Source organism: Apodemus sylvaticus, chromosome 14 (genome assembly GCF_947179515.1).
Source record: "Apodemus sylvaticus chromosome 14, mApoSyl1.1, whole genome shotgun sequence".
NCBI classification, from domain to species: domain Eukaryota; kingdom Metazoa; phylum Chordata; class Mammalia; order Rodentia; family Muridae; genus Apodemus; species Apodemus sylvaticus.
The window spans coordinates 65,864,037-65,888,998 of record NC_067485.1 but is presented as its reverse complement, the minus strand read 5'-3'; the positions used below and the strand labels follow the sequence as shown (position 1 = coordinate 65,888,998).

The 24,962-nt window shown below is 36.1% G+C and overlaps 1 protein-coding gene across 1 annotated transcript in view; it reads left to right on the top strand.

The window, feature by feature from the left end:
• Malrd1 (MAM and LDL receptor class A domain containing 1) overlaps positions 1-24,962 on the top strand; it is a 719,676-nt gene that overhangs the window by 40,276 nt on the left and 654,438 nt on the right. The window contains exons 3-4 of the mRNA XM_052156848.1: positions 19,215-19,309; positions 19,401-19,562. Of these exons, the coding sequence (XP_052012808.1) occupies positions 19,215-19,309; positions 19,401-19,562 (257 nt within the window). The remainder of the gene's footprint in view (positions 1-19,214; positions 19,310-19,400; positions 19,563-24,962) is intronic.

The following is a 24,962-nucleotide window of genomic DNA, read 5'->3' as shown; positions in this document are numbered from 1 at the left end:
CTTCTGCACACATCCTTAGTTTGGACTAACCCACCAACTATCTCCTCCTTCTTCATTCCCCACCTCTAATCCTCGCTTAATATTTTAATTATTCCTCATACAACATTTATGTCACTTGGATATACTCTCTTCCATTATATTTTCATTGTGTTATGAGATCGATTGTAGACTTTGTTTGGCTTTTTCATGGACTCCTTTGGGTTACCCTTCTCTCTACCATGTGATCTCCCTGATAATTCCATGCTGCTCCTCATTTCATGCTTTCTACCCCTACTATTCTATACCTCTAATTTCATTTTACCCATATCTTCCCGTAAGGCATCTGTTTTTCTAAGCAGCCCTTACTAGATTTCTGGCTTCCCTTTGTTCGTCATCGACCATGAGGCATTCTTATTCTTGCTGCCTTCCTAGAATTCTTTCTTAGTGTTGACAAAGCTTTTTGAGTGTCCCTTCTCAGCTTTCAGCCAGCAGCCTTTCTATTAGAGCTTTAGTCACACAAATGTCCTGAAATCACATCCAATTCTAGAATCTGCAGAAATTTTCTTTGCTCCCAGTGTTTTCTTGGTGTTTTAATCCTTAAAACAAGAATTATACCTCTCTTGTTTTTATGTTCAGAGCCTCTTAAGGTTTGAACTTTCAGATTTTCTTTTCTTTGTAATTTTTTTATACCCTTTAAAAAACTTTCATACAACACATTCCAACCACAAATCTCCCTTCCTCCACCTTCATCCGTATCTCCCACCACATCCTTATTCCCCTAGTTCTACCTCCAGTCCATTTCTCCTCAGAAAAGTGAAGGCTTTCAAGGGATATCAACTGAGCATGGCATCACAAGCTACAAGAGGACTAAGTACAAACTTTGTCCTCTAGTTTAACCATCTCTTGGCTTTTATTTTCGTGATCCCTAGCACCTCCCCATCGGCCTCATGCTGCTTTTCTTCCAGGGTATGAAAACATACATCCATGTTGTAAGACTAGGCAGATCATTTATCATGAAGAGTCCATTGAAGAATGTGGGGAATCCCTCATGATCACTATATAAATCATGCATTTCAGCTTTATGGTTTGAATAGCTGTTCATATTGAAATCAGGAAAAATGAATATTGATTTATTAGTTTCTGTATTATTCCAAAAGCTCTTTATTGAGCATCTGTATTATGTTAATACTGCCCTAGGGCCCAATGATACAGTAGAAATGAGCATAGTTCTTCTCCCCAGTGGACTTTCAATCTACTGACATAAAAAAAAAAACAAAAAAACTTAGATTTGTGCTCATGAGACAAAAGTAAAAAATTACATTGAATAACTCTTCCTCTGGATGCTCATGTACATTTAAAAACTCACAATGGGACAAAGATGAAGTCTGATTGTAAATATATGTGCTTAGCAGATATCATTTAGTAGCATTTATATTGTTTTTAACCAAAGAAATTTTGATTGAACGATTCATCTGTTCTAAGCATCTGCTTGCTTTTTGTTTAAGGGTTCTGTTTTTTAGAACTATATTATCTGTGCCCCAGTTAGTTTGCTTTGCACTGTGGAAATAGGTTTAACTAACACAGAAGGACTGAGCATGACCCTGTTTTACTAAACACTTAAGCATTTAGGCAGTGGGACCAGTGAAATGGCTCAGTGGGTAAAATCACTCATCACACACGCCTGAAAACCTGAATTAGATTTTCAAAACCTAACATGGAAGGCAGGAACTGAATGGTAATTCATGCCTGCCACACATGTACCATAGCATGAATGCATATACACACATATACACTGTATATGCATATACACAATATTAATAAATAAAGATATATGTATGTGTGTATTTAAGTATGTGTGTCTGTATGTATGTTGAGGATGTCTTGTCTTATATTACTTGAATGTTACTGATTTTCTCAGTGCTGCTGTTTCTTTCTTTCATTTTCTCTTTTGGATCTGAACACCTTCACAGTTGAAGTTCTGGTGCATGCCATAGCTAATGAGGGGTAGTGAGTGAAGGAGATATGGTGGTAGCTAAGGAATACTGTAGTATCTCAAAGGCATGAATATTTGGGATTTAACACTTCCTCTGCCTCAAGGAAAAGCTTAAATTTCTAACAAAAATTCTGACTGGCAAGCTAATTATATATAGATTGACACATTGTATAAGCTTATGCAGCTGAAGAGAATAAACTGCACAGGGTATTCATAGTTCCCCAACAAACTTGACAGCTATGCAGTATCAGATAATAGAATATCATTTATTTCTCAATTTATTTTATTTCAAATTGATGCATATGTCAATGAGGCATTAGAGATGACAGTTTAGATACATAAATTAGTAGATCCAAGATCAATGTAATGTCATCATATAACCTTACTAGTCAAGCAGTCAAATAACTTAAAGTTATTTGACTTATAACTTAATTTGAATGCTCTGATTCTTTATGAAGATATAGAAATGTATCTTTTTGTAATTCATTTTGTTTTAGTAGGAATTGTATCTTTATAGATTAATGACTTAATTACGTATACACTGATTCAAATTAATTGAGATTCAAGTGAAAATGGTCATATTCAATGGAAATATATAAACTCAGTAACTGTATATTATAGTGAATATGATAGAAAAATTTAAAGGTTTACTTTTGAATGACAACCAGTAGTAAATTGTAATGAAATTTGCTCAATTCTGATGGGGAATTTTGCCAGTTGGATTGGTTGAAAGAATTCATCAGGTGCCATTTGTCTGTCTGTGTTCTCAGAGAACAATAATAAATACATGAATTTCCCATACCCTATCAAGAAAACATAACAGTAATCTACACTATGTTTAGCCTTTGTCAACCTTGGCCAACATCAGAAATATAGCATAGGAAACAAGAGATCCTGGTTAGATCCCAGTTTTAAAGATTTTTAAGATTCCCAGTTTTGCAAGATTCCTATGCCCCAGGTATTAAATCAGACACAGGTACTTCTGTAAAAGAGCTTTGTAGATGTAACTAAGTTTTACAATTAGATGACTTTAAAATCAGTAGATTAGCCTGGACCACTGAAGTGGGCTAAATGTAACCAGAGGAGCCACAAAAAAGAGAGGATAGGAGAAATAAGGTAGAAGGCTTACAAGTCCAAAAGCATAGAGAGATGAGTGTAAATACAAATAGAAGACGGCATAAAAGAAAGTGTAGGATAGCCTTCAGAAGTAAAGAACTACATAGTAATTAGCAAAGGAACAGGGAATTCACCTTATAACTACATAGAACAGAATTGTGCTAACAACCTGACCGAATTGGAAGGCATATTCAACTCCAGAGATATGAGAAAGAAGTATAGACAGTTTCTTAATGTCGGCATTTTGAACATCTAAACAAAGACTCATCTAAGTCACTCTATGTTTCAACTTACAGCCCACAGGAATGCCGAGATAATATATTTGCACTGTGGCAAGTCACTGACTGCAGAGTAGATATCTCATCAGCTACAAAAACTAAGGCCTGGCAGTGGCTGAGAGGCATGGCTCCTCCTATTTTTTATATTTTATGGAAAGAAAGCTTTATAATCTCTTGATTATCCATTCATGCTTATAATTAACTTTTAACATCTGTAAAGTTTCTTTTGCTTGGTAAGACCAAAATAAAATAAAATCTGCATTTAAACCCTGGAGTCTTGTGTTCTTGACTCCATCTGGATACCAATTAGCAGCCTGATTTTGTGGCAATCCATTGTGAATTTCTCTAGTTCTTCACATTTAATTTCCACATTCTTGTTAATTTCCACATTCTTGTTATGATTTTCAATGCTTTTATTTTTTTTAAAGTGCCCACTATTAAGGATCAGTGTTTGTCACTTACTTTCTTTCCATAGCTTGTATATATTATTTAAAAATCATAGGACAATGGGGGACAGGGTAACAGGGAGGAGTTTGGGGAGGGATAAATAACAAACACTAAAGACCTTTGAGAAGTAATATGTAAGCTTACTACTGTAGAAGCGTCTCTGCATGCATGTGTGTATATGCAAACACATATGTAGTTTCATATACATATATATGTGTGTGTATAGATGTTCATATATACATATACACATACACATACACATATACATACACATACATATACATATTCATATACATATACATACATATACATATACATATACATATATATGTGTGTGTATACATAAATACATATATGGGTGCTTCATATATATGAAAAATAATTTAATTAGAGAAATGAAGTAGTTGCAATGCCTTTACTAGATACCAGAAACTAACAAATAAAAAGCTGAGCAACATAAAGGGGTTGCCTCTTTTGGGGTTGTTGACAAGAAAGATACAATAAACCCTTACATATTAGGTCATGGGCAATTCTATTATTTATCTATCTGAACTTGACATTAAGAATATACTGCTGAAGATATCATAAAGTTGTGTCATGGGAAACAGATAAATCAAACTGATAGTTATCTGGAAGTTTCATCTCCCCTCACTAGTATTCATAATTCTGGAGAGCACTATACATACTGCTGAAAGAGAAAAGTACCCATCAGTCTTACACAGATATGAACTTGGAGAACTTCAATAATGACTGGCCAGCAAGACATGCCAATTGTTGTAATAGCTGTGTGAACAGAATGGGAGTAACCAACCATTTTTTTGTTTGGATTTAAATTGGAATCCAAGAGGTAAAATCATTATTAAACATCAATATTGTCATCAAGACAGTCAAGCCCTGAAAAGAACTTACTACTATTTTTCCACATAAATTGAAATATTATTAAAACAACTGGAATTGTAATGCTATGTAATTCCTAATCACATAGCATTATATTTACAGATAAATAGATTAATTAGTTCCTCAACCCTTATAAGAGAAGCTTTATTTACAATAAATGGTGATTAAAGAAAAGACTTCAGAGTGCTCAATCCTAAATGGGTATCTATATCACAACCCATCCTCTCTAGTCTGGGGAATTACTGTGGAAGATGGAACTTTCATGGCTTCAATGAGAATGGCCCTCACAGGCTCATATATTTGAGTGTTTTGTTTTCAATTTGTGGAATTGTCTGGGAAGGATTAGGCGGTGTGGGCTTGCTGTATGTCTGTTACTGGAGATTGGCTTTGACATTGCAAAAGTTCACTCCATTCCCAATTCTCTCTCTTTCTCTCTCTCTTCTCTCTCTCTCTCTCTCTCTCTCTCTCTCTCTCTCTCTCTGCCCCTCTCTCCCCTCCCCCTCCCCCTCTCCCTCTCCCTCTCTCTCTCTCCCTCTCTCTCTCTCCCGTGTTTGTGTGTATGTGTGTGTGTGTGAGTGTGTGTGTGTGCGTGTGTGTGTGTGTGTGTGTGTGTGTTTCTCTGTCATAGTTGTTGCTCCAGGTCAGTAGGTACCTGTACCTGTTTACCTGCTGTGTTCCCATGATGATCATAAGCTCAACTTTTTGAAAATGTAACTAAGTCGTCAATAAACTTTTCCTTTTATAAGTTGCTTAGGTCCTGGTATCTCTTCACAGAAAACAAAAAGTCACTAAGTCAGGGAAGACAGAATGTCAAGAGCCAGAGGTCATAGATGATTTCAAGGTGGTAGGATTTTTTTATTTTTATCTTTATTTTTCTGAACATAGTAGGACAGTTTCACATATGAACTCAAAGTAGTTGTAACAGCATTCAGAACACCTGAGCACTGTTAAGCCAGAAAAATCCCAGTATGGAGAAGGAAAGTGACCATGAAATCCCATATCTTTTTGAGGAGCTATTAGAGACTGATAACTTCTTTGGAAATGGAGAATCTATTTCTTTAAGTGTGTAACAAATGATAAATTGAACATTTTATTATGGAAAATATATATTCAAGAATACATGGACATCACAAGTTGGATTCAGTGAGTTAAAAGGAAACAGAGGGTGGATTGGTGTAGCGGAGCTAGAGGATGGGAATAACTATAATAACATTGTACGGAACTCTTCAATAGCTGAAAGTAAATTTAAAATTCTAATGTGTATGTGTGTATGATCATTTATATTTTGGTTCCCTGCCATGGGTCTAAAGATCAGAGGATAACTTTGTGAAATTGGTTCTCTTCTTTCCATCTTTCCATGGTTTCACATCATCAAACTTCTGTCTCTAACCTTGAGTGGCAAGTGCCTTTAACCATGGAGTCATCTTGTCAGCCACTAGCATGTATAATTTATTATTTTACATGTATCTCCATTCATCTATATACTCACATATCCACTTTTACTATATAGATATTTTTATTTTTTATATATTTTGTTTTGTTTTTCTTGATTTATGTAGCATAACTAAGACACCTTTCCCCTAATGCAAGTTCAAAGGCATACTGATATTTTCCAAGTATTTACATATCATGTTTACATCTTTATTTGATGTGTGCTATAGTTTAGTTGTGAAATTTGTTATCTTTTGTTTTGAATAAGATACTTTGGCCTATGGCCCAGGACATATCTGACCTTCTGGGCATTTTAATATTTGGTTCATGAGTGTGAGATGAAGTGGAAGCTTAAAGGTTCTTTGGAAAGTCATTTCTGTTGGATGGTGTTTTGCTGGGACAAACACGTGAAGGGGTGTGTTCCTGAGGAAGACACAGGTGAAAGGCTAAGGCAGATTTGTGAAAGAACTGAAGCAGACACAGGAATCACAAATCATGTGCTGCTGAAGCAAGCACATGAAAGGACAGATGATGAAGGATTCTTTGCTAATGACACCCATGTATTATTGGTCCGCCTTACATTGCTTATTTGAGCTCCATTTGTTGGAACTCCATAGAGAAAAATGCTCCAAAAAAACTTCTGGTGGTGTGCTGCAGTTCTTTGTGTGTGTGTGTGTGTGTGTGTGTGTGTGTGTGTTTGTGTATTCTATGAACTTGTGCTGATTGGCAGAGTGATGTCAACTGAGACAAATGCACATGCTTAGGCAAGACACCTGTTGAGGCAAGACCAATAGAGGACATGATGTATGGAACTTGGTGTGCTGTGCTGGAGGCTGAGTTTGGCTTGCTTGGCGAGCTTATTGCTTGCTTGTCTCCTGTCTTTGCTAATCTTTGCTTTGCTGAGAGAGGCATAGCTGAGAACTTTTCCTGGCATTTTATTGGTTCCTTTTGCTGACTTGTTCTGAGGCTGAGGCTGAGGCTGAGGCTGAGGCTGAGGCTGAGGCTGAGGCTGAGGCTGAGGCTGAGGCTGAGGCTGAGGCCTGGCTGTCTCTGCTGGGTAGTACCACCACCTCCCACTTGTGTTTGTTCTCCTGACTCTACTGAACTAGACTAGTTCATGAAGTGTTTTGAGTAGATCGAGCTGCCACTGCTAACCTATGAACTAAACTGTTTCCTGACAATGCAGATGGAAGTCTCTCTAATGAACTGTTCCTAAACGAATCCACTTCCCCTATCCTTTTCCACTACTTCTCATGGGTGGTGGGCTAAAAGGGAGGTATAAGCGTTTAAGAACTATCAGTAAAAATAAGCATTGAAAACAGTGAAAGCCCTATCATGAAGTGTAGAAATGTTTTAAATTGAATTTTCTTGATGAATTTTCTTCTCATTACTATATGGTGACCTTCTTTATCTTTCCTGACTTGTTTAGATCTGGATTGATAGAACCAGTATGAGAATTGAACCAGATTTTTCCTTAGTTTTGCTTGGTTGTTTTTATTTTTTTCCATATTTTTACTGTGTGTTTAGTGTGTCGTTAACAGTGAAGTGTATATTTCTTGGACTCATTATATAGATAGGTATTGGCTTTTATGAGTCAAATGCATTTGCATTTAAGATTATTATTAAAAGAGTTTGCTATTTTGTGACTTTGCTGAACATTTGAATTCGTTGGGTTATGATAGATATTTCTCTTAATAGTTTTAGGTGTTTGGTTTGTTTTCTGTTATGGAGTACTATCTCTCCTTTAGTGATCTATTGCTTTTATCAAATATATATTATATCTTGGACTTTCATAGTCAAGAATGTCTTTTCTTCTATGTGCAGTGTTTTTTAAAAATATTTTATGCATATCTTGCTTAGCTATTATAAAATCCCTTTGCTTTTTATTTTCTTTAAATATTCTTGTTTCTCCATGAATTTTTAACTTAAGGATGATAAAATTTTGTATATAAACAACCTTAAAGGTGACATCAGGAAAGTTCTATATCTGATAAAAACACCCAGGATAGTAGAAGGATACATATACCCACACAGTACCTTTCACAACAGCCTCAAAAACATATATTGGGATAATTTTACTTAAGCATGTGAAAGAATTTTATAATAGAAACTGCAAAACATTGAAGCAATAAGTTGAACAAAACATCAGAAGATGGCAAACCTTTAAGTGGCCATGGATTTGTAGAATTAATACTGTTAAAATGGCCATCCAAAAGCAATCTACAGAGTCAAGGCAACCAACACCCAAACAATGGATGGAGTTTGAGGACTCTTAGGAAGAATAGCAGGAAGAATTGTGGCCCCTAAGGGAATAGGAACTCCACAGGCAGACCAACAGAGTCAACTAACCTGGACCCTGGGAATCTCAGAGACTGAACTACCAGTCAAAGAACATACACCGGCAGGACCTATGCTGCTCTACACATATGTGAAGTGCAGTTTGGTCTTCATGTGTACCATGGTTCTAAACAACTTGAGCAAGGGCTCTCTCAAATGGTGTTGTCTGCACATGAGATATGTTCTTTGAGCTGTGCCTTATGTTGTCAGTGGGAGAGGATTTGCCTAGTCCTGCAGTGACTTGATGTGCCAGGGCATTGGGATATGCAAGGGGGTCCCCATCAACTCAAAGGAGAGGGGAGAGGGATGGGGAAATGAATTGTGGAAGAGAGTGACTGCAAAGGGATAGCAAGTGGGATTTAAAGTGAGTAAGTAAAATAATAATAATAATAATAATATTAAATTATTTGAACAAAAACTCTAATTTAATTCTTTATTGAAAATGTAAATAAACACTGTTCAACTTTGTATGGAAACATGATGTTGAAATCAATCCTGAGTAATAAAATAACCGCTAGATACATTAGCACATCAGTTTCAAGTGGATTCTACAATTCTGTTAAAGAACTGTAATAATTAAAACACATAGTTTTTGACATAAATGCAGATATGCTAATCAACAGAATGTAATTGAAAACAAGACATTTTCTTACATATCAACATTACATCTTTGAAAAAGATGCCAAAAATAGTCATACATGACTTAGCAGCTGGACAAAAGACAGTACCTTCAACAAATTATGCTGGTAAAACTGGATGACTGAATGTAAAAGAATGAAAATAGATTCCTATTTTCACCATGCATCAAACAGATCTCCAAATGGATTAAGGACTTCAATTATAAGATAAGATACTCTCAGTCTCACATATAATAAAATAGAAAATAGGCTTTAACTCATTGGCACAAGAAATGACTTTCTAAACAGGATAACAAAAGGATATTCATTAATACCAACGGATACTAAATAAGACACCATGAAGCTAAAAATTCTCTGTACAGCACAGGATATCATCATTCAGACAAAGAAGCAGCATACAGAAGGGATTTTTTAAAAAGCAAATACATAGTTATAGAAGGCTACCATTTAAAAAGTGCAAAGAACTAAACAAACAAACACCTGTACATAAAGAAAACAAATGAACCATGAAGTGGAAACTTCTAGTTCTTTGGAAAGCTATTTTTGCCAAATGTGTAAAAAGGATGTCTTACCAAAGCAAACACATGAAAGATTGTTTTCCTGAAGCAGACACAGGTAAAATGATGTTTGGATATAGCAGACACATGACAGGATTCTTGATGAAGGAGTGTAAATGTGACCCCACAGACAGGGAAGATGAGCACTGTGCATTGACTTGGCTTGCTCTGCTTCCCCATTTTCCACTAAAGACACACATGTATTAGTTCACAATACATAACTGAGAGAAACTCACCTAAGAACTGTGTGTGAGAGATTTTTGTCACAGCTTGCCACTTCTGTGACAACACCTCAGGCCAGTTGGCCAGCCAGGTGCTTTCTTTGGGATTGAACTACAGCTGCCTGGCGTCTGCTTGCTGACAGGACTGGACAATAGCTGCTGGTTCATGCCTGTTGTTTGTCTTCCTAGAACACTGGTCTGCAGCTGTTAAGTCATGTATGGTGTTTGCTGTGGAATTGAACTGCTGCTCAAGAAGATCGAACTCACTCCAAAAGAACTATTGCCAAATAGGTCCACTTTCCCAATGTCCTGATAACATTTTTCTTCCACTACCTCTGCTAGGTGGTAGGCTAGAGGAGAGGTCGAATCCTTATAAAGAGTAGGTTGTTAACAAACTATTTCAAAAAAGAGAAGGTTGTAAAAAAATGTATGCCTACAGTACCGTTTAATGAGTTAGAAAACTAAACAGTACTCAAAAGTTGAAAGAAAAGTCTGGAAAATGGAGAAATGGAGCAGTGAGTGCCTGTGAAGAGAGGCAGAACTAGAGATGTGATAGTGGTCATAGGCAGCAGGTATTAGAAAAATATGCAGTGGATTTTGAGGGATGGGTGGTATGTCCTTGCTGAGTGTAGCCAACAGAATTGTATGCAGTAGCCTGGAGCTTGTGCAGAATCAGCCCTTGAACACACTTCCTAGCTACAGGATCTCCCTAGTTCTGATTAAGAACAGTTTCTGGAGTGGGCCTTTTGAAAGACCCACTTTGAAAGACCTCTTTGGTCCATTCCATCCAAAGAGGCTGATTTAGGATATTTGGTCCACTGCTCCAGGCTGTGTTGAATCCCAGGTTCACGTGGGTATCCATGGGCGTACAGTAGCTGGGGAGCATGTTGATGTCTGTGGCCTGTGTTACGCCTAAGGCCATGAGGATGTCCATGGTCTATGCGGATGCCTGATGCTATGTCCACAGGCCATGTTGCTACCATGGGCCAGCTTGATTGAGTGGCCTGAGGTGCCACCAGATGTAAATGTCCTTGGCCTGTGTCATAGCAAGGGCTATGATGGTGTCTGTGGCCAGTGCTGTGGAGAAGGTTGTGTTGATGTTCAAGATCTGTTCTGTCCCTTCTGACCATGCTGAGGTCTGTAGCAAGCACTCATACTTGTCACCAATGCTGCCACCAGAAACTATATGGAAGTCCATGATATGCGGTCCTGCTGACCATAAAGGGCAAGGAAGCTGCTTTTGCAAACTGATTGCATCCTTTTTAAAAAAAAAATATTGAAAATAGATTTCCCCATATAATATATCCTGATTACAATGTCTTTCCCATCTCTCCTCCCATCTGGATGCATCTTTCCTTCTGTCTCTCATTAGAAAACAAGCAGGCTTCTAAGGGATCAGTATAAAATAAAATAAAAAGTAAGATCAAAGAAATATCAGAATTGGACAAAACACACCAAAAAACAAACAGAAGGTAAAGAGCCCGAGAAATAGCAGAAACAAAAGATATAGACACAGACACCCACTCATTCACATCCTCAGGAATCCAATTAAAACACAAAACTATAAACCATAATATATGCAAATGACCTGTAGGATAAAAAAATAAAAATAAATCATTTGTGTAATATAATGAGACAAAGAACTTCTAAAGACACCATTGAGGCTGTTTTCATGTATCGCTGCCCATGTGGCCTACCCTTAAGAGTGGTTCATTTCTCCAAAAGGACTCCCTTGGAATAAACAACTGTCATTTGCAAGTGATTAACAATTGGAGATGGCTTATGGGTTATCAATTTTAGAAGATAATCTTACTGAGTATAACAACCTTTGTTGATGGTGATTTGCTTTCCAAGCATGAAATGCATCTTTGAATGCTTGGCTTGATAATTGGGTTCTGATCAGATATTCCTTGCTATCTTGACTATAATAGTAAATCAGGGAGAGGTTCTTCTTCCTGTCATGTGTATGTATAGTCTAAATGTATTTTATATTTGGATATGCATTTCAACTTCTAGGTTTTAGAAATCTGTTATAAGTTCATTGAATATATTGTCTATGCCTTTAACTTTTATAAGCTTCCTCCACTTTGTGGGGTTCTTATGTTTGTTCTCAGATGTATTTTACATGGGGATGCTTTGGTCAACATTAGGAGTTTATTTTTATTTTCTAAGTTTGGGTGAATTATTGTCAAACTCATTTTTCTACTTGTCTTGTCCATCAACTATATTTTCCATGGTGCTTTTTATCTGATTGATGCACTCAATTTCCCAGCACTTTTATTTGGGTCTTTTTTTTTCAGAGTCTCAACTTATTTCATGATTTTTTACTATATGCACTTTAATTTTTCATCCAAATGACTAAGAATTTCATACACTTTGTCCTAGGTCCTGATTCAATTTATTTACCTCATCCATCATCTGATTAATGGGTGATCAAAATGTAGTAGATATACACAACAAAATTTTGTTCCCCACTATAAGAAGAAAATAATGAAATTTGAAGGAATGTGGATGAAACTGGGAAATATTGTACTGAGGTCATAGCGAGCCCAGAAAACTAGCATAGCAGGGTCACTCTCAAATGCAGATCCTAACTTCAGTTTTTAAGATTGCCATGTTTAAGCTGAAGTGACTGTCTTCACAAGCCAGGAAGCAGGAAAAGGACTTAGAGAGGAGGACACTTAAGGGTTCTGTTCCTGGCACTCACATCCATGCCCTCAGGGCTCAGGGAACAATGCAGTTAAGAATGTGGAAGGAGTATAAGAACCAAAGAGAATAGAGGACATCAAGGAAACAAAGTCCTCTAAATAAACATGAGCAACTCTCATAAGAACTCACAGAAACCAACCATCTGTAACTTCAAGGGATCTCATGCCCCCTTGACCTCCATGAGCAAAAGGCATGCACACTGTACACATATATACATACATACAGGCAAATCACTCATACACACAAAATAAATAAGGAAAATACTCATACACATAAAATAAATAAGTAAAACACTCATACACATAAAAATACATAAATCTACATTTTAAAGCAAATATGAATAGTTTAATTTTCCTTTTTTAAAATTTTTTGTTTTTTTTTTTTTAAAGATTTATTTATTTATGTAAGTACACTGTAGCTGTTTTCAGACACACCAGAAGAGGGCAACAGATCTCATTATGAATGGTTGTGAGCCACCATGTGGTTGCTGGGTTTTGAACTCAGGATCTCCAGAAGAACAGTCAGTGCTCTTAACTGCTAAGCCATCTCTTCAGCCCCTGTAATTTAATTTTCTTGACAGATGAAAATTATTTCCCATCTTTATGCCATGGATGATTTTTTCTTTTATTGAAAATAATTTTTTCTCATATAATGCATCCTGATTACCATTTTCCCCTCCCTCTACTCTTCTCAGTTCCTCCTCAACTCTCCTTCAACCTGCATCAACCCTTTTTCTGTTTCTCCTTGAAAAAGAAGGAGGCTAAGGCATAATGATAAAAAGAGATAAAATGAAAATTGCCATCTGAAAATTTGATAGTATAAACACACAGAAGGAAAAGGATGCCCACCAAAAGTCAAAAAAAGAGATAGATACATACACAGTCATTTGCACACTCAGGAATCCCATAAAAGCACAAAACCAGAAGCCATAATATTTACACAAAGGACCTCTAAATTTTTTTTAAAAGATAAAAAAAACCCAAACACACTATTATGAGACAAGGAACTCCCAATGATGCCCTTGGATTCTTTTCCTAATGGCTATCTACTACTAGATATGAGGTCTACCATTAAAAGTAGTTTAATTCCCCAGTGAGACACTCTTGAAGACAACCAAATTTCCATTTGTAAGTGATTGCCAATTGGGGATAGCTTCTGGGTTAGGATTGGGAACATATGTTTTTCAGCCCTAGGACCCCATCAGGTGCAGACTTGTGCATGCCCTGTGCACGCTGCCTCAGTATCTTTGAGTTCTTATTAGAGTTGCTCATATTGACTTTGAGGACCTTGTCTTTGGTCTCCTCTACTCCCTTTGGCCATTAGCCTTTTTTCACATCCTTTACTGCAGAGTTCTCTGAGGCCCGCGGGAAGGGATTTGATGGAGACATTCTATTTAGTGCTGAGTGATCCAAGGTCTCTCACTCTGTGCATAATGCCTGCTGTGCTTCTCTACATTTACTCTCATCTGGTACAGGAGGAAGCTTCTCTGATGGTGGCTGAACTATGCCTTTAACACTGATTTATGGTTATAAATCAATGTCATTAAAAATCATCTTATTGCTGTGTTCTTTCAGTAGACTAATAGTATTTGGTTTTACCCTAGGTCCTTCGATTATATAGTATCTGGTTCTTGTCATCAAAATAGGGTTAGATGTAGGTTCCATCTGGTGGAGTAGGCCTTAATTCAAATCAGATATAATTTGTTTACTCCCACAAGTTTTATGCCACCATTGTGGTAGCAAATCTTGCAGACAGGACACCACTGAAGTTTGAAGAGTCTGTATCTGTGTTGGTACTTATATTTCACTTTTGGTAGCATGCAGGGTACCTTCTTATAGGAAAGGTGCTAGAACATAGGGGCAAACACACGGGCACTAGCTTGACTTCTCCATGTTAAATTAGTAGTGTGTGTGCTGTACTCAGAATAGGGTCATGCAATCAGTTTGTGGAGAGCAACCAGCAGTATTTGCAACTGTCTGAGTTGTTTGGGAGTTCCCATGGAAGCCCCTTGGTTAACAACTCAATTAGGTGTAACACATACCCAGCACTGGAAGGATCATTTAGTGCCAAGAGATGTCCAGTTGAGGATATGTCTTTTCCATAATTTGACAATTTCATTTAGCCTGTCTTATAACTGTATATATTTTTGGAAACTTCAGCTGTATTATGTTTTCATATGACCCTCAAATGTTTCTTGATTTTAGCTATGTCTTCCTGTATTTCTCCCTCACTTGATTGTTCTGTTCCAGGTTTCCCTCACTCTCCATTCATCCATAATCATCATATTCCCTTTCCTAGGGATATCTGTTTGCCCACCTAGTCCTTTACTCTATACATAACCTCTATGGTTCTATAGATTGTACTATCTTGATTATATAACCTCTATGGTTCTATAGACTGCACTAGCTTGGTTATATAACCTCTATGATTCTATAGACTATAGTAGCTTGGTTATTAGTTTTTCAAGTAATATCCAGATAGAAGTGAATGCATACTATATTCATCTTTCTGGGTCTGGGTTACCACACTCAGAATGGTTTTTTAAAAGTTCCATAAATTTACCTGAAAATTTTGTGGCTGCATTTCTTTTAATGGCTGAGTAATATTCATTGTGTAGATGTACTACATTTTCTTTATGTTCATCCTTCTTTGGAGGGACATCTAGATTATTTGCATTCTTGGCTGTTATGAATAAAGCAGTAATGAACATGGTTGAATAAGTGTCATCCTTTCAGTATATTCCAAAGAGTGATAGAGATGGATTTTGAGGTACATTCATTCCAGTTTTTCTGATGAATCTCCACACTGATGTTTATAGAGGCTACATAAGTTTGCAGTCCCACCAACAATAATGGATGTTTGTATCCCTGATTCCACATTCACTGCAAAATGAGCTGCCATTAGAAGTTCCCCAATCTACTAAAAGTACTTCTTTCTTTAGGTTGCCTTTCTGTTCCAATGATGGTATCTGTTGTTGTGCAGAAGCTTTCGGTCTCATGTATCAAAGGCCTTTTATGCATCTAATGAGATGATCATGTGAATTTTGTCTTTCAGCCTGCTTATGCAGTAGATTATGTTTAACAATTTATGTATGTAGATCTTGCATGTATGGCATGAAGCCAATTTGATAATGGAGAATAATATTTTTAATGTATTCTTGGATCCCATCTACAAGTGTTTTACTGAGAAATTTTGCATCTGTGCTCATATGGAAAATTGGTCTCTATTCCTTTTTGGTTCAATCTTTAGGTAGTTTGGGTATCAGGGTAATGGCGACCCCATAAAACAAATCTGATTTGTTATTTTCCTCCCTACTTTATAAAATAGAATTATGGACTGTTAGCATTAACTATTCTTTGAAAGTCTGGTACAGCTCTGAAGTAAAATCACCTAGTTTTCTGCTTTGTTTGGTTAGTAATCTTTTAAGGACTGCTTCTATTTCTCGAGGAGTTGTTGGTATAAATTGCTTATTTGTTATGAATTTAATTTTGGTAGGTAGTACATATTTAAAAATTATCCCTTTTAAAGTTATTCCAATTTGGTGGAGTAAAGATTATTAAAGTACATCCTTTGGATTCTCTGGATTTCCTTGGTGTCTATTGTTATGTTCTCCCATTCATCTCTAATTTTATTAATTTGGACTTTCCCTTCACCTTTTAGTTAATTTGGCTAAAGACTTGTCAACCTTATTGATTTTGTTTTTGTCAAGGAACCTAGTCTTTCCCATCTGCTCAGAAAAACTATAGACATCCTCATGGTCACCATCTTTGTCTTCTCCCAGGACCATCCTCCCTAAACCCTAGTCTAGACTGTTTCCATGACCCCTCCACACTCTCTTGGTTTTAGCTGAAATTCATTTTTTTCTGTTGAACATAGTTGGTTTCTTTTTTTGAAAAAGTAAATTATGTGGTTTCCTCCTTAGCAGAGCCAGTGGGTACCATGGAGAGCTCAAGGATGACCTAGAACATGTAAGGAAAGGGTGACGAAGGTCATCATTCATGAAACTGACTGTTTTCTTGATTTTTTTTTTTTTTGGTATATTTTTGTTGTTTGTTTCTATTTTGTAATTTCAGCATTGCGTTTGATTATTTCCTGCTCTCTATGTCTTTTGGGTATGGTTTCTTCTTTTTGTTCTCAAGATTTTAGGTGAGCTGTCTTTCCATTTTTGTTGTGTCTGTTTATTTTTCTGTTTGTTTTATGTAGGCATTCAGTACTGCTGGGAACTTAGGATTCTCAGATCTGTACTCACTGTGCTCTATAAGTTTGGGTATATTGTATATTTATTTTTATTCAGTTCTACAAAGACTTTAATTTCTTAATTTCTGTCTTCACCCATTTTTCTATTTTCCCCTATATATCAGGATTGTAGTTTATTCCAGATGCAGTCAAGTTGACAATCAGGAATAGTCATTCCAAAAATATACCATTTAAAACATGGAAAGAAAAACCCCACATAAATATCTCACTACATGCCAAAAATATGTTCGACAACTTGCAACACCCCTTTATGATAAATTTTGGAAATAGAAGGGATACAGTGGTCATATTAAACATAATATAGGTGATATACAGGAAACCAATACACAATAACAAATTAAATGGAAAGAAATTTAAGGCATTTCCACTAAAACCATTTTTCATTCAGTAATGAACTGTTCAGTTTCCATGAGTTTGTAAGCTTTCTGTTGTTGGTATCCTATAGTATATATCTTTGGTAACTACAGAAAATGCATGGTATTCTTTAATTTTTTAAATATCTGTTGAGAAATGCTTTCTGTGTAAGCATATGGTCAGTTTTGAAAAAGATTTTCTTGGTGCTAAAATGAACGTATATTCTTTTTTGTTTGGGTAAAATGTTCTGTAGATATCTGTTCAATCCCCTTGGCTTATCAATTCAGTTAGCTGGAGGTTTTCATTTTTCCTCAAGTTCTCAATGACCTGTGAATTGGTTAAAGTTGGGTAGTGAAGTCTCTCACTCTCGATGTGTGAGGGTCAATATATGATTTGAGGTATAGTAGTGGTTTTTTTTTTCTTATGAACTTGAACATCCTTGTTTTTGGTGCATTGATGTTAAGAATTTCGATGTCATCTTAGGTGAGTTTTCATTTGATGACCTTTCCTATTTCTTCTGATTAGTTTTAGCTTGAAATCTGTTTTGTCAGATATTAAACCCACACCAGCTTTTTCCTTAGTTCCATTTTCTTGAAATATCTTTTCCAACCCTTTAACATGAGGTAATGTCTATCCTTGAGGTTAAGGTGCTTCTTGGATGCGGTAGAACAATACATCCTGGTTTTGCATCTATTCTTTTAGTCTGGGTGTTTTTATTCAGAAATTGAGACTATTAATATTGAGAGTTATCATGAGCAGTGTGTATTGATTCCTCCTAATTTGTTGTTGTTATTGTTGTTGTGGTGGTGGTAGTGGTGATAGTGGTAATGTATGTGTCTTTACTTGTGCATGTGTATGTGTGTATGTGTGTGTGCTTCCCCTCTTCTCATTTGCTGGTCATAGAATCACACACACACACACACACACACACACACACACCCACACTGTATGTATGGTACATATATGTGTTATGAATCATGAATAGATGAATAGTATTTGCAAGCAATAATTTAAATATCACTGGTTTCCATTTGTAGAACTAATAATTCATTTAAATCCAACATTATATCCACATTGCTTATGCTTATAAATTAGTAATTTTCTCACCATCTGTTTATTACTCTAGGAGCAAGCTCCTGGATACCCAATTGTTCTACCAGATTACCAGAAAAAATGGGGTTGATAGGCTTTATAATATTAATATTGATTGATGCAATGATGTGACAATTACATTTGACTTCTAGTGTGTGCCTTTAAAATACCACTGAGTGACTTGGATAGATAGGTCATCATAATCACTGTCAACTATGTTTCTCCCTCACGCATTTGACAAGCAGCAGTGTACAAAATAGAGGACCAGATAAAAGGGTCTTCAATATCAGTCATGAGAGCTCTGGTAAAGTACATCAGCGACTCTCTGACTGTGTCAAGAAAACCCAGTATGTGTTTTATTAGAAGCTTCCAAAAAGTTAATATATATAGGGTTTTATATATATGGTTTTATGTATTATATATATATATATATATATATATATATATATATATATATATATATATATATATACCATTCAATACATCATTTGAGAAAATATCATGGGTCTGTGTTGTTCCTTGTGTTTCTGGAAAAAAGCAAGGACCATATTACCCAAGCCTTTTATGACAAAGGTAAAAAAAATAATATTCTCATTGGATTTCTTGCTGAGGTGCTTATTTTAGTTGGCAGTCGCAGAATTACATAACTTCTTTGTTATGGAGTTGTCACTTCTTATGTTAAATGTGATCTCATTATATTTTGGACTGTTGCTCATAATAATATTATAAAGTGTATAATCATTTAGCTCTTTAAATTGACCTTATAAAATATAAAAAAAAATTAGTCAATTCACCAACGTGAATTTTAATTTTTAATCTTTTATGCATAGCCATAATCACCTTTGTTGCTTAGAATAAGGTGCCAGTGATCAGCTTGTGTCTAATTTGATAATTCTTGTTTGTCTCAGCCCATTTTCTCACACTGGTCTACAGAGTGGATTCCATCTCCTCAAACTTAAGAAGCAGAATTTTCCTTCCAACTAATGATCAGCAAGTTTGTCAGGTATTTGAATACACAAAACATTTCAAGTTCTGACACACTTGATAATTCCCTTATCACAATTATTTGGGTACCAATTATTATATTTTTACAGGTTACCTTTTATAACTTCTCCAGTCACCAGAATGTCAAATTGATAGCAGGCCTTCAAACCATGTATGGAGATCCTATTTGGCATTTACAGCAGAAAGTAGAGGTGTTCCAGAGTCGGTGGGAGAGAAATGTCATCACAGTCCAGAGCTCACAGTGGTTTCAGGTACACTTCTATCTCCAACTATGTCATTAGAGGAAAACCCATAAGAGCTCAAATTTCAAAACAGGCCAATTCACTGCCAGGAACTAGGAGTTTTCATGTTTTCAAGTCTTAGTAAAATTAGGATGGCAAGGCAATTTCATTGCAAAGTTTTGACCTTATATTATGAATTAAATGGATATATTTTAAAATACAGCAAGGTATAGGTTAACTATAATCTTATAAAATCCTGTGAAATTACCTCCTCAATTTCTTAAACCTTTTAGTTTCATATTTACTTTTTCTATGCCTTTTTCTTTATACTTTTTCATCCCCCAAATCATTTTTCTTTCTAACTTTTCTTATGTATTTGAAAGAAGAGGATAATTTTGAATAATGAAAAAAGAGATTTTAATTTACATACTAATTCCAAATGCTGTTGTAGTAGAATAATTCTATTTATCTCATGGTTAAGCTCATTCCACCACCTTTATTTTCCTAAATAATTATATGAATTAAATCCAATGTGAACCTATAAAAGACAAGCTTATTCATGCAACTTATGCATAACAGAAATTATAATGGTTATTATATGACCTCCTGAGAAAGTATTGCATATTTTAACATTTGTGATGGTCAAGCAAAATTTTCCAGTTAAAGATGAAGTCGGTTTTAAGGCATATTATTCTTTAAGAAATTACTTTCTAAGCCCACTGTATGAACTAATTTAGCCCAAGTAGATTTTCTTTATGATTTATTGTTAGAATAATATAGCAATCAATTATTTTATTTTCAGTTTTACTTTTTTGCTTGAGAATTTCACGCATATAAAGATTTTTGGTGAAATATGATCTCCTATTTCCTCCTGCCAAATTCCTCTCCTCTTCTCTCCACACATTTCCCTCCCAACTTCATTTGTTCAAAAGCAAAACAGAACAGAACATTGAGAGCACTAATGCTGCCTGTGTATCCATATATGTATGACCATCTGTTGCAACATGGGTACCATCTCAGGGGCTGGATCCCTAAGGAAAAATGACTCTTCTTTCCCTAGCATCCATACATTGCCAATAGCCTCTCATCTAGGGGTAGTATTTCATGAGCCCCTCCCCATTCATGTTGGCATTTTGCTGGCTTGATCTTGGGTAGATCTTGGACATGTAGTGACTTACTCTTTGAGTTGATGTGTGCGAAAGCCCTGCCCCGCCATTTTTTTGTTGAAGATATGCACTATTTCTGATCCTTAATGTCCTCCCACCCACTCTTCCATGATTATTCCATAGTGTTGGGGAAAGTGGGTATGATATTAGATGCCCCATTTTGTGTGTAACACTCCAAAGTTCCTTATTCTCTGTACAGTTAACATTTATGGGTTAGTGTGTTAATGGCAATCTATTGTAAATAAAGCTTCTCTAATGAAAGTTGAGAGATGTAAACTGCCCTTAATTTCTTATCTATAAGTACCATCTAAAATAAATTTTATATTAAAAATATCTGACTTGGTGCTATATATACATTTGTTTAAATATGTGGAATGAACTAGCTTCAATTCAACCTTTAGCTAATTTTGAGTGACTAAGAGGAAAAGTATGGAGAAATGATAGGTACCTATGCTTGTTATAAATGTTGAATGAAATTTACATGAATGACATGCTTTCTTAGTTCATGTCATAAAATCACTGTACTTGAAATTTTCAGTTACTATTAAGCTAAAAGACTAGCCATAATATATCAAAAAATAAATTAGTGTCTAGATAAATGTTATGTAGATTTAATAGGTCTATGGTTGGGCACAGTTCTAAAGTTGAAAAATTGTAATCTATTGAAGTCAAACATTCATGTTTCTTTATGTGGGAGATATCTTACATTATGACATAGGTCTTATGCTGATTGCTTTAATTAGTTAAATATTACCTGCATAGTATACTTGAGATGTGCTATGTATGATGCATGAAAGGTTTTAAGGGATGTTTGCTATTGGCAGGGAGCAGATATTTGTGCTGTCAGTTACCCTGGATACCAGTTTTTGCTATGGCCACTGAGCTGGGAATCAGAGTTAGAGAAGATTTTGTATATTTCTTGTGCACTTTTCATCCCTCTTGTCTACCTAAGCAGCATCATAAATCCAAGATTGTCTTTGTTAAGAATGACCCACACCAGTTGCAAATTGGTACAACCACTCTGGAAATCAGTCTGGCGGTTCTTCAGAAAAGTGGGCACCTCACTTCCAAAAGAACCTGCTATACCACTCCTGGGCATATACCCAGAGGATTCCCCAGCATGTAATAAGGATACATGCTCCACTATGTTCATAGCAGCCCTATTTATAATAGCCAGAAGCAGGAAAGAACCCAGGTATCCCTCAACAGAAGAATGGATGCAAAAAAAATGTGGTATATATACACAATGGAGTACTATTCAGCCATTAGAAATAATGAATTCATGAAATTTTTAAGCAAATGGATAGAGCTGGAGAACATCATACTAAATGAGGTAACCCAGTCTCAAAAGATGAATCATGGTATTCACTCACTAATAAGTGGATATTAGCCTGGAAAACTGGAATACCCAAAACATAATCCACACATCAAATGAGGTACAAGAAGAACAGAGGAGTGGCCCCTGGTTCTGGAAAGACTCAGTGCAGCAGTATAGGGCAAAAACAGAACAGGGAAGTGGGAAGGGGTGGGTGGGAGAATAGGGGGAGGAAAGGGGGCTTATGTGACTTTTGGGGAGTGGGGGACCAGAAAAGGGGAAATCATTTGAAATGTAAATAAAAAATATATCAAATGAAATAAAAAAAAAGAATCACCCATACCAACTGGATGAGATTTGCCCTATTGCCTTCTCTCTTATGTCAACTTTAATGACTGACAAGTTATTATTTAGGTGCATTTTTAAAATCATTGCTCATTTTTTAAACCTTGAAAAACGACTATTAAGGAAGTTTTAAATGATCTTTGCCAAGTTAATACACTTTTAGTATATAATTGTCCATATCTTTAGGTCAAGGTTTTTATAGTAGGGTGACATAAATTTGGATGATGGGCAAAGGTAATACTTGCTGGATCTTGTCTGTCAAACCTTTAACAATTAGTCCCTTGCTTACTTCAGTCCCATTTCTAAAGACTATAGATTTTTGTCGGTCAAGGTGTGTATCAAATAAATATAAAACTTAACATCCCAGACTGTATTATCTCTAGGGCAATTCATCCGTGGCTTGAAGATTGAGGTTATCCATGGGAGTCTTTAAATACAGCAGACACTTCAATTAATATAAGTGCTTTCTCAGTAGTGTGTTTCCCTAAATACTTTATTGCTGATGGAAAAAAATGTGCTTGTAACTTAAAAAGCTTTGTTAAGAGGACTGGAATGCAAGGCTCCTGAGATGCTTAGGCTATACCCATGCTTTAAGGCTGCAGATACCTTTAATTTTGTCCTGTCAGCAAGTGAACAGATGTTCATTCACTGCTGTGTGGTGAGCTGCGGAGATGTGCTGTGCTTCTAATGGGGACCACCGTCAGCCACTATCTTGTTCCTGAAGAGCTCTTGTGAGAAGACTATTTTAGGAGTTTTGTAATCAGTGCCTCCACATTATATCTGCTGCCTCAGCAACTTGGAAGCCCTCAGGAATTATCTCATTCTCTGCGATTTTCCCTCCATGCTGACTTCTGATAGTTTAAATACAAATAGGCTTCCTTCAGAAATAGCTGGACAGGTTATTTTAGTCAGGGACAGCTACATCCCAGGGCAATGTGAGTTCTGGGGAAATTCCCTGAAGCTGGTTGTCGCCGAGGGCCCTTTATCTTTTCTATCTGAAAAAAAAAAAGGCTAGTTCTGTTCCTTAATAACATTGAATTGTTTTAATTTCCAAGGATGCACTGGTCCATAAACAAGGAGTTGGCACTATGAACGAAGATCGCAGCATTTCAAAGATGTTTTGAAGAATTTGGGGCATGGCAGCAACTGACGTTTACTGAACATTTATTTAGTGAAGGGATTGTACTTAGTACTTCATGCCACAATCTAACTGGCCCTCCAGGGACTACTACTCCGAGGGGGAATGATGATTTGTCCCTATTTTAACATTGAAGCTTTGAACTTTACTGAGTTTGATAACCTATCAAATAACCATGCATTGATAGAATCTACTCAAGTTTGGTTTCAAATGTCAATCACTTAGTCGCTGAATAATAATTGTCTATACTTGGTCTGACTCAACTGTTTTAGAAGAGAGAGATAGAAATCAGAACCTCCAGAAGTAGTCAACTCTGCTGCATAGAACTCAGCAAATATTCTTTTATGTGGTGTGTTGGATGAAATTACAGTGCTATTTCAGTGTTAGTGAATTTCTATCATTTTAAAAATTTGAAGATCCATATAATTAGATTTAGTATTGTTTTAAATTTCTAGAAAGGAAAATGATAACTAGGTACACTGGCATATGCTTACAATTCCAACATTTGGAAAACTGAGTCAGGAGAATCTAAGGTCAAGTCCAGCCTGGTTTCTCTAAGGAGACAGTGTCTAAAAACACAAGGAAAAGAAAGGAGAGTAATTGCAAAACAATTGAATGTAGTCTATGAAACAAGGAAGCTCTAGTGATATGTGCCTTTCTATCACTCCTCCCTGGGTCACTTATCTACATAGTTATGTAACCGTTAGATATCTGGTCAGGTATTTGTTGTTAAGTCAGGTCTCTTATTGATCTGAAAAATCATCTTCTTCTAACACTTAAATTAAGTATCCTGGGAGGGGATTTCTTGTCTTCATTCAAAGGTCATTTTCCCTAAAATGTCGGGGGTGGGGTGGGCAAATAAACTTGTCTCATTTAACACTGAATAAGTGTAGGGTACTCCTGCCTCCTGAGATGTCAAAACCCCTAACTCTAGTGCCTCTCTTACAATCTGCTGGCCTCTTTTCTTTTTCTTTTCTTTTCTTTTCTTTTCTTTTCTTTTTTTTCCTTTTCTTTCCTTTTCTTTTATGTTCTCTCCTCCCCTCCCCACTTTTCTTTTCTTATCTTTTCTTTTTCTTTTCTTTTCTTTTTTTCCCATTTTCCTCCCCCTTCCTTTTCTGCAGCTACTTTCTTCTTTAAAAAAATCCTTAACACCATGCAAATAACAAACATGTTTGTAAGAAAACTTTGGATAAAACCAGGAATATTGACCTCAACAAATATAAGAAGATCGAAATAATCCCATGCCTCCTATCTGATCACTATGGAGTAAAAGTGGTCTTCAATAGCAACAGAAACAACAGAAAGCCCACATACACGTGGAAACTGAACAATACTCTACTCAATGATACCTTGGTCAAGGAAGAAATAAAGAAAGAAATTAAAGACTTTTTAGAACACAATGAAAATGAAAACACAACATACCCAAATCTATGGGACACTATGAAAGCAGTGCTAAGAGGAAAACT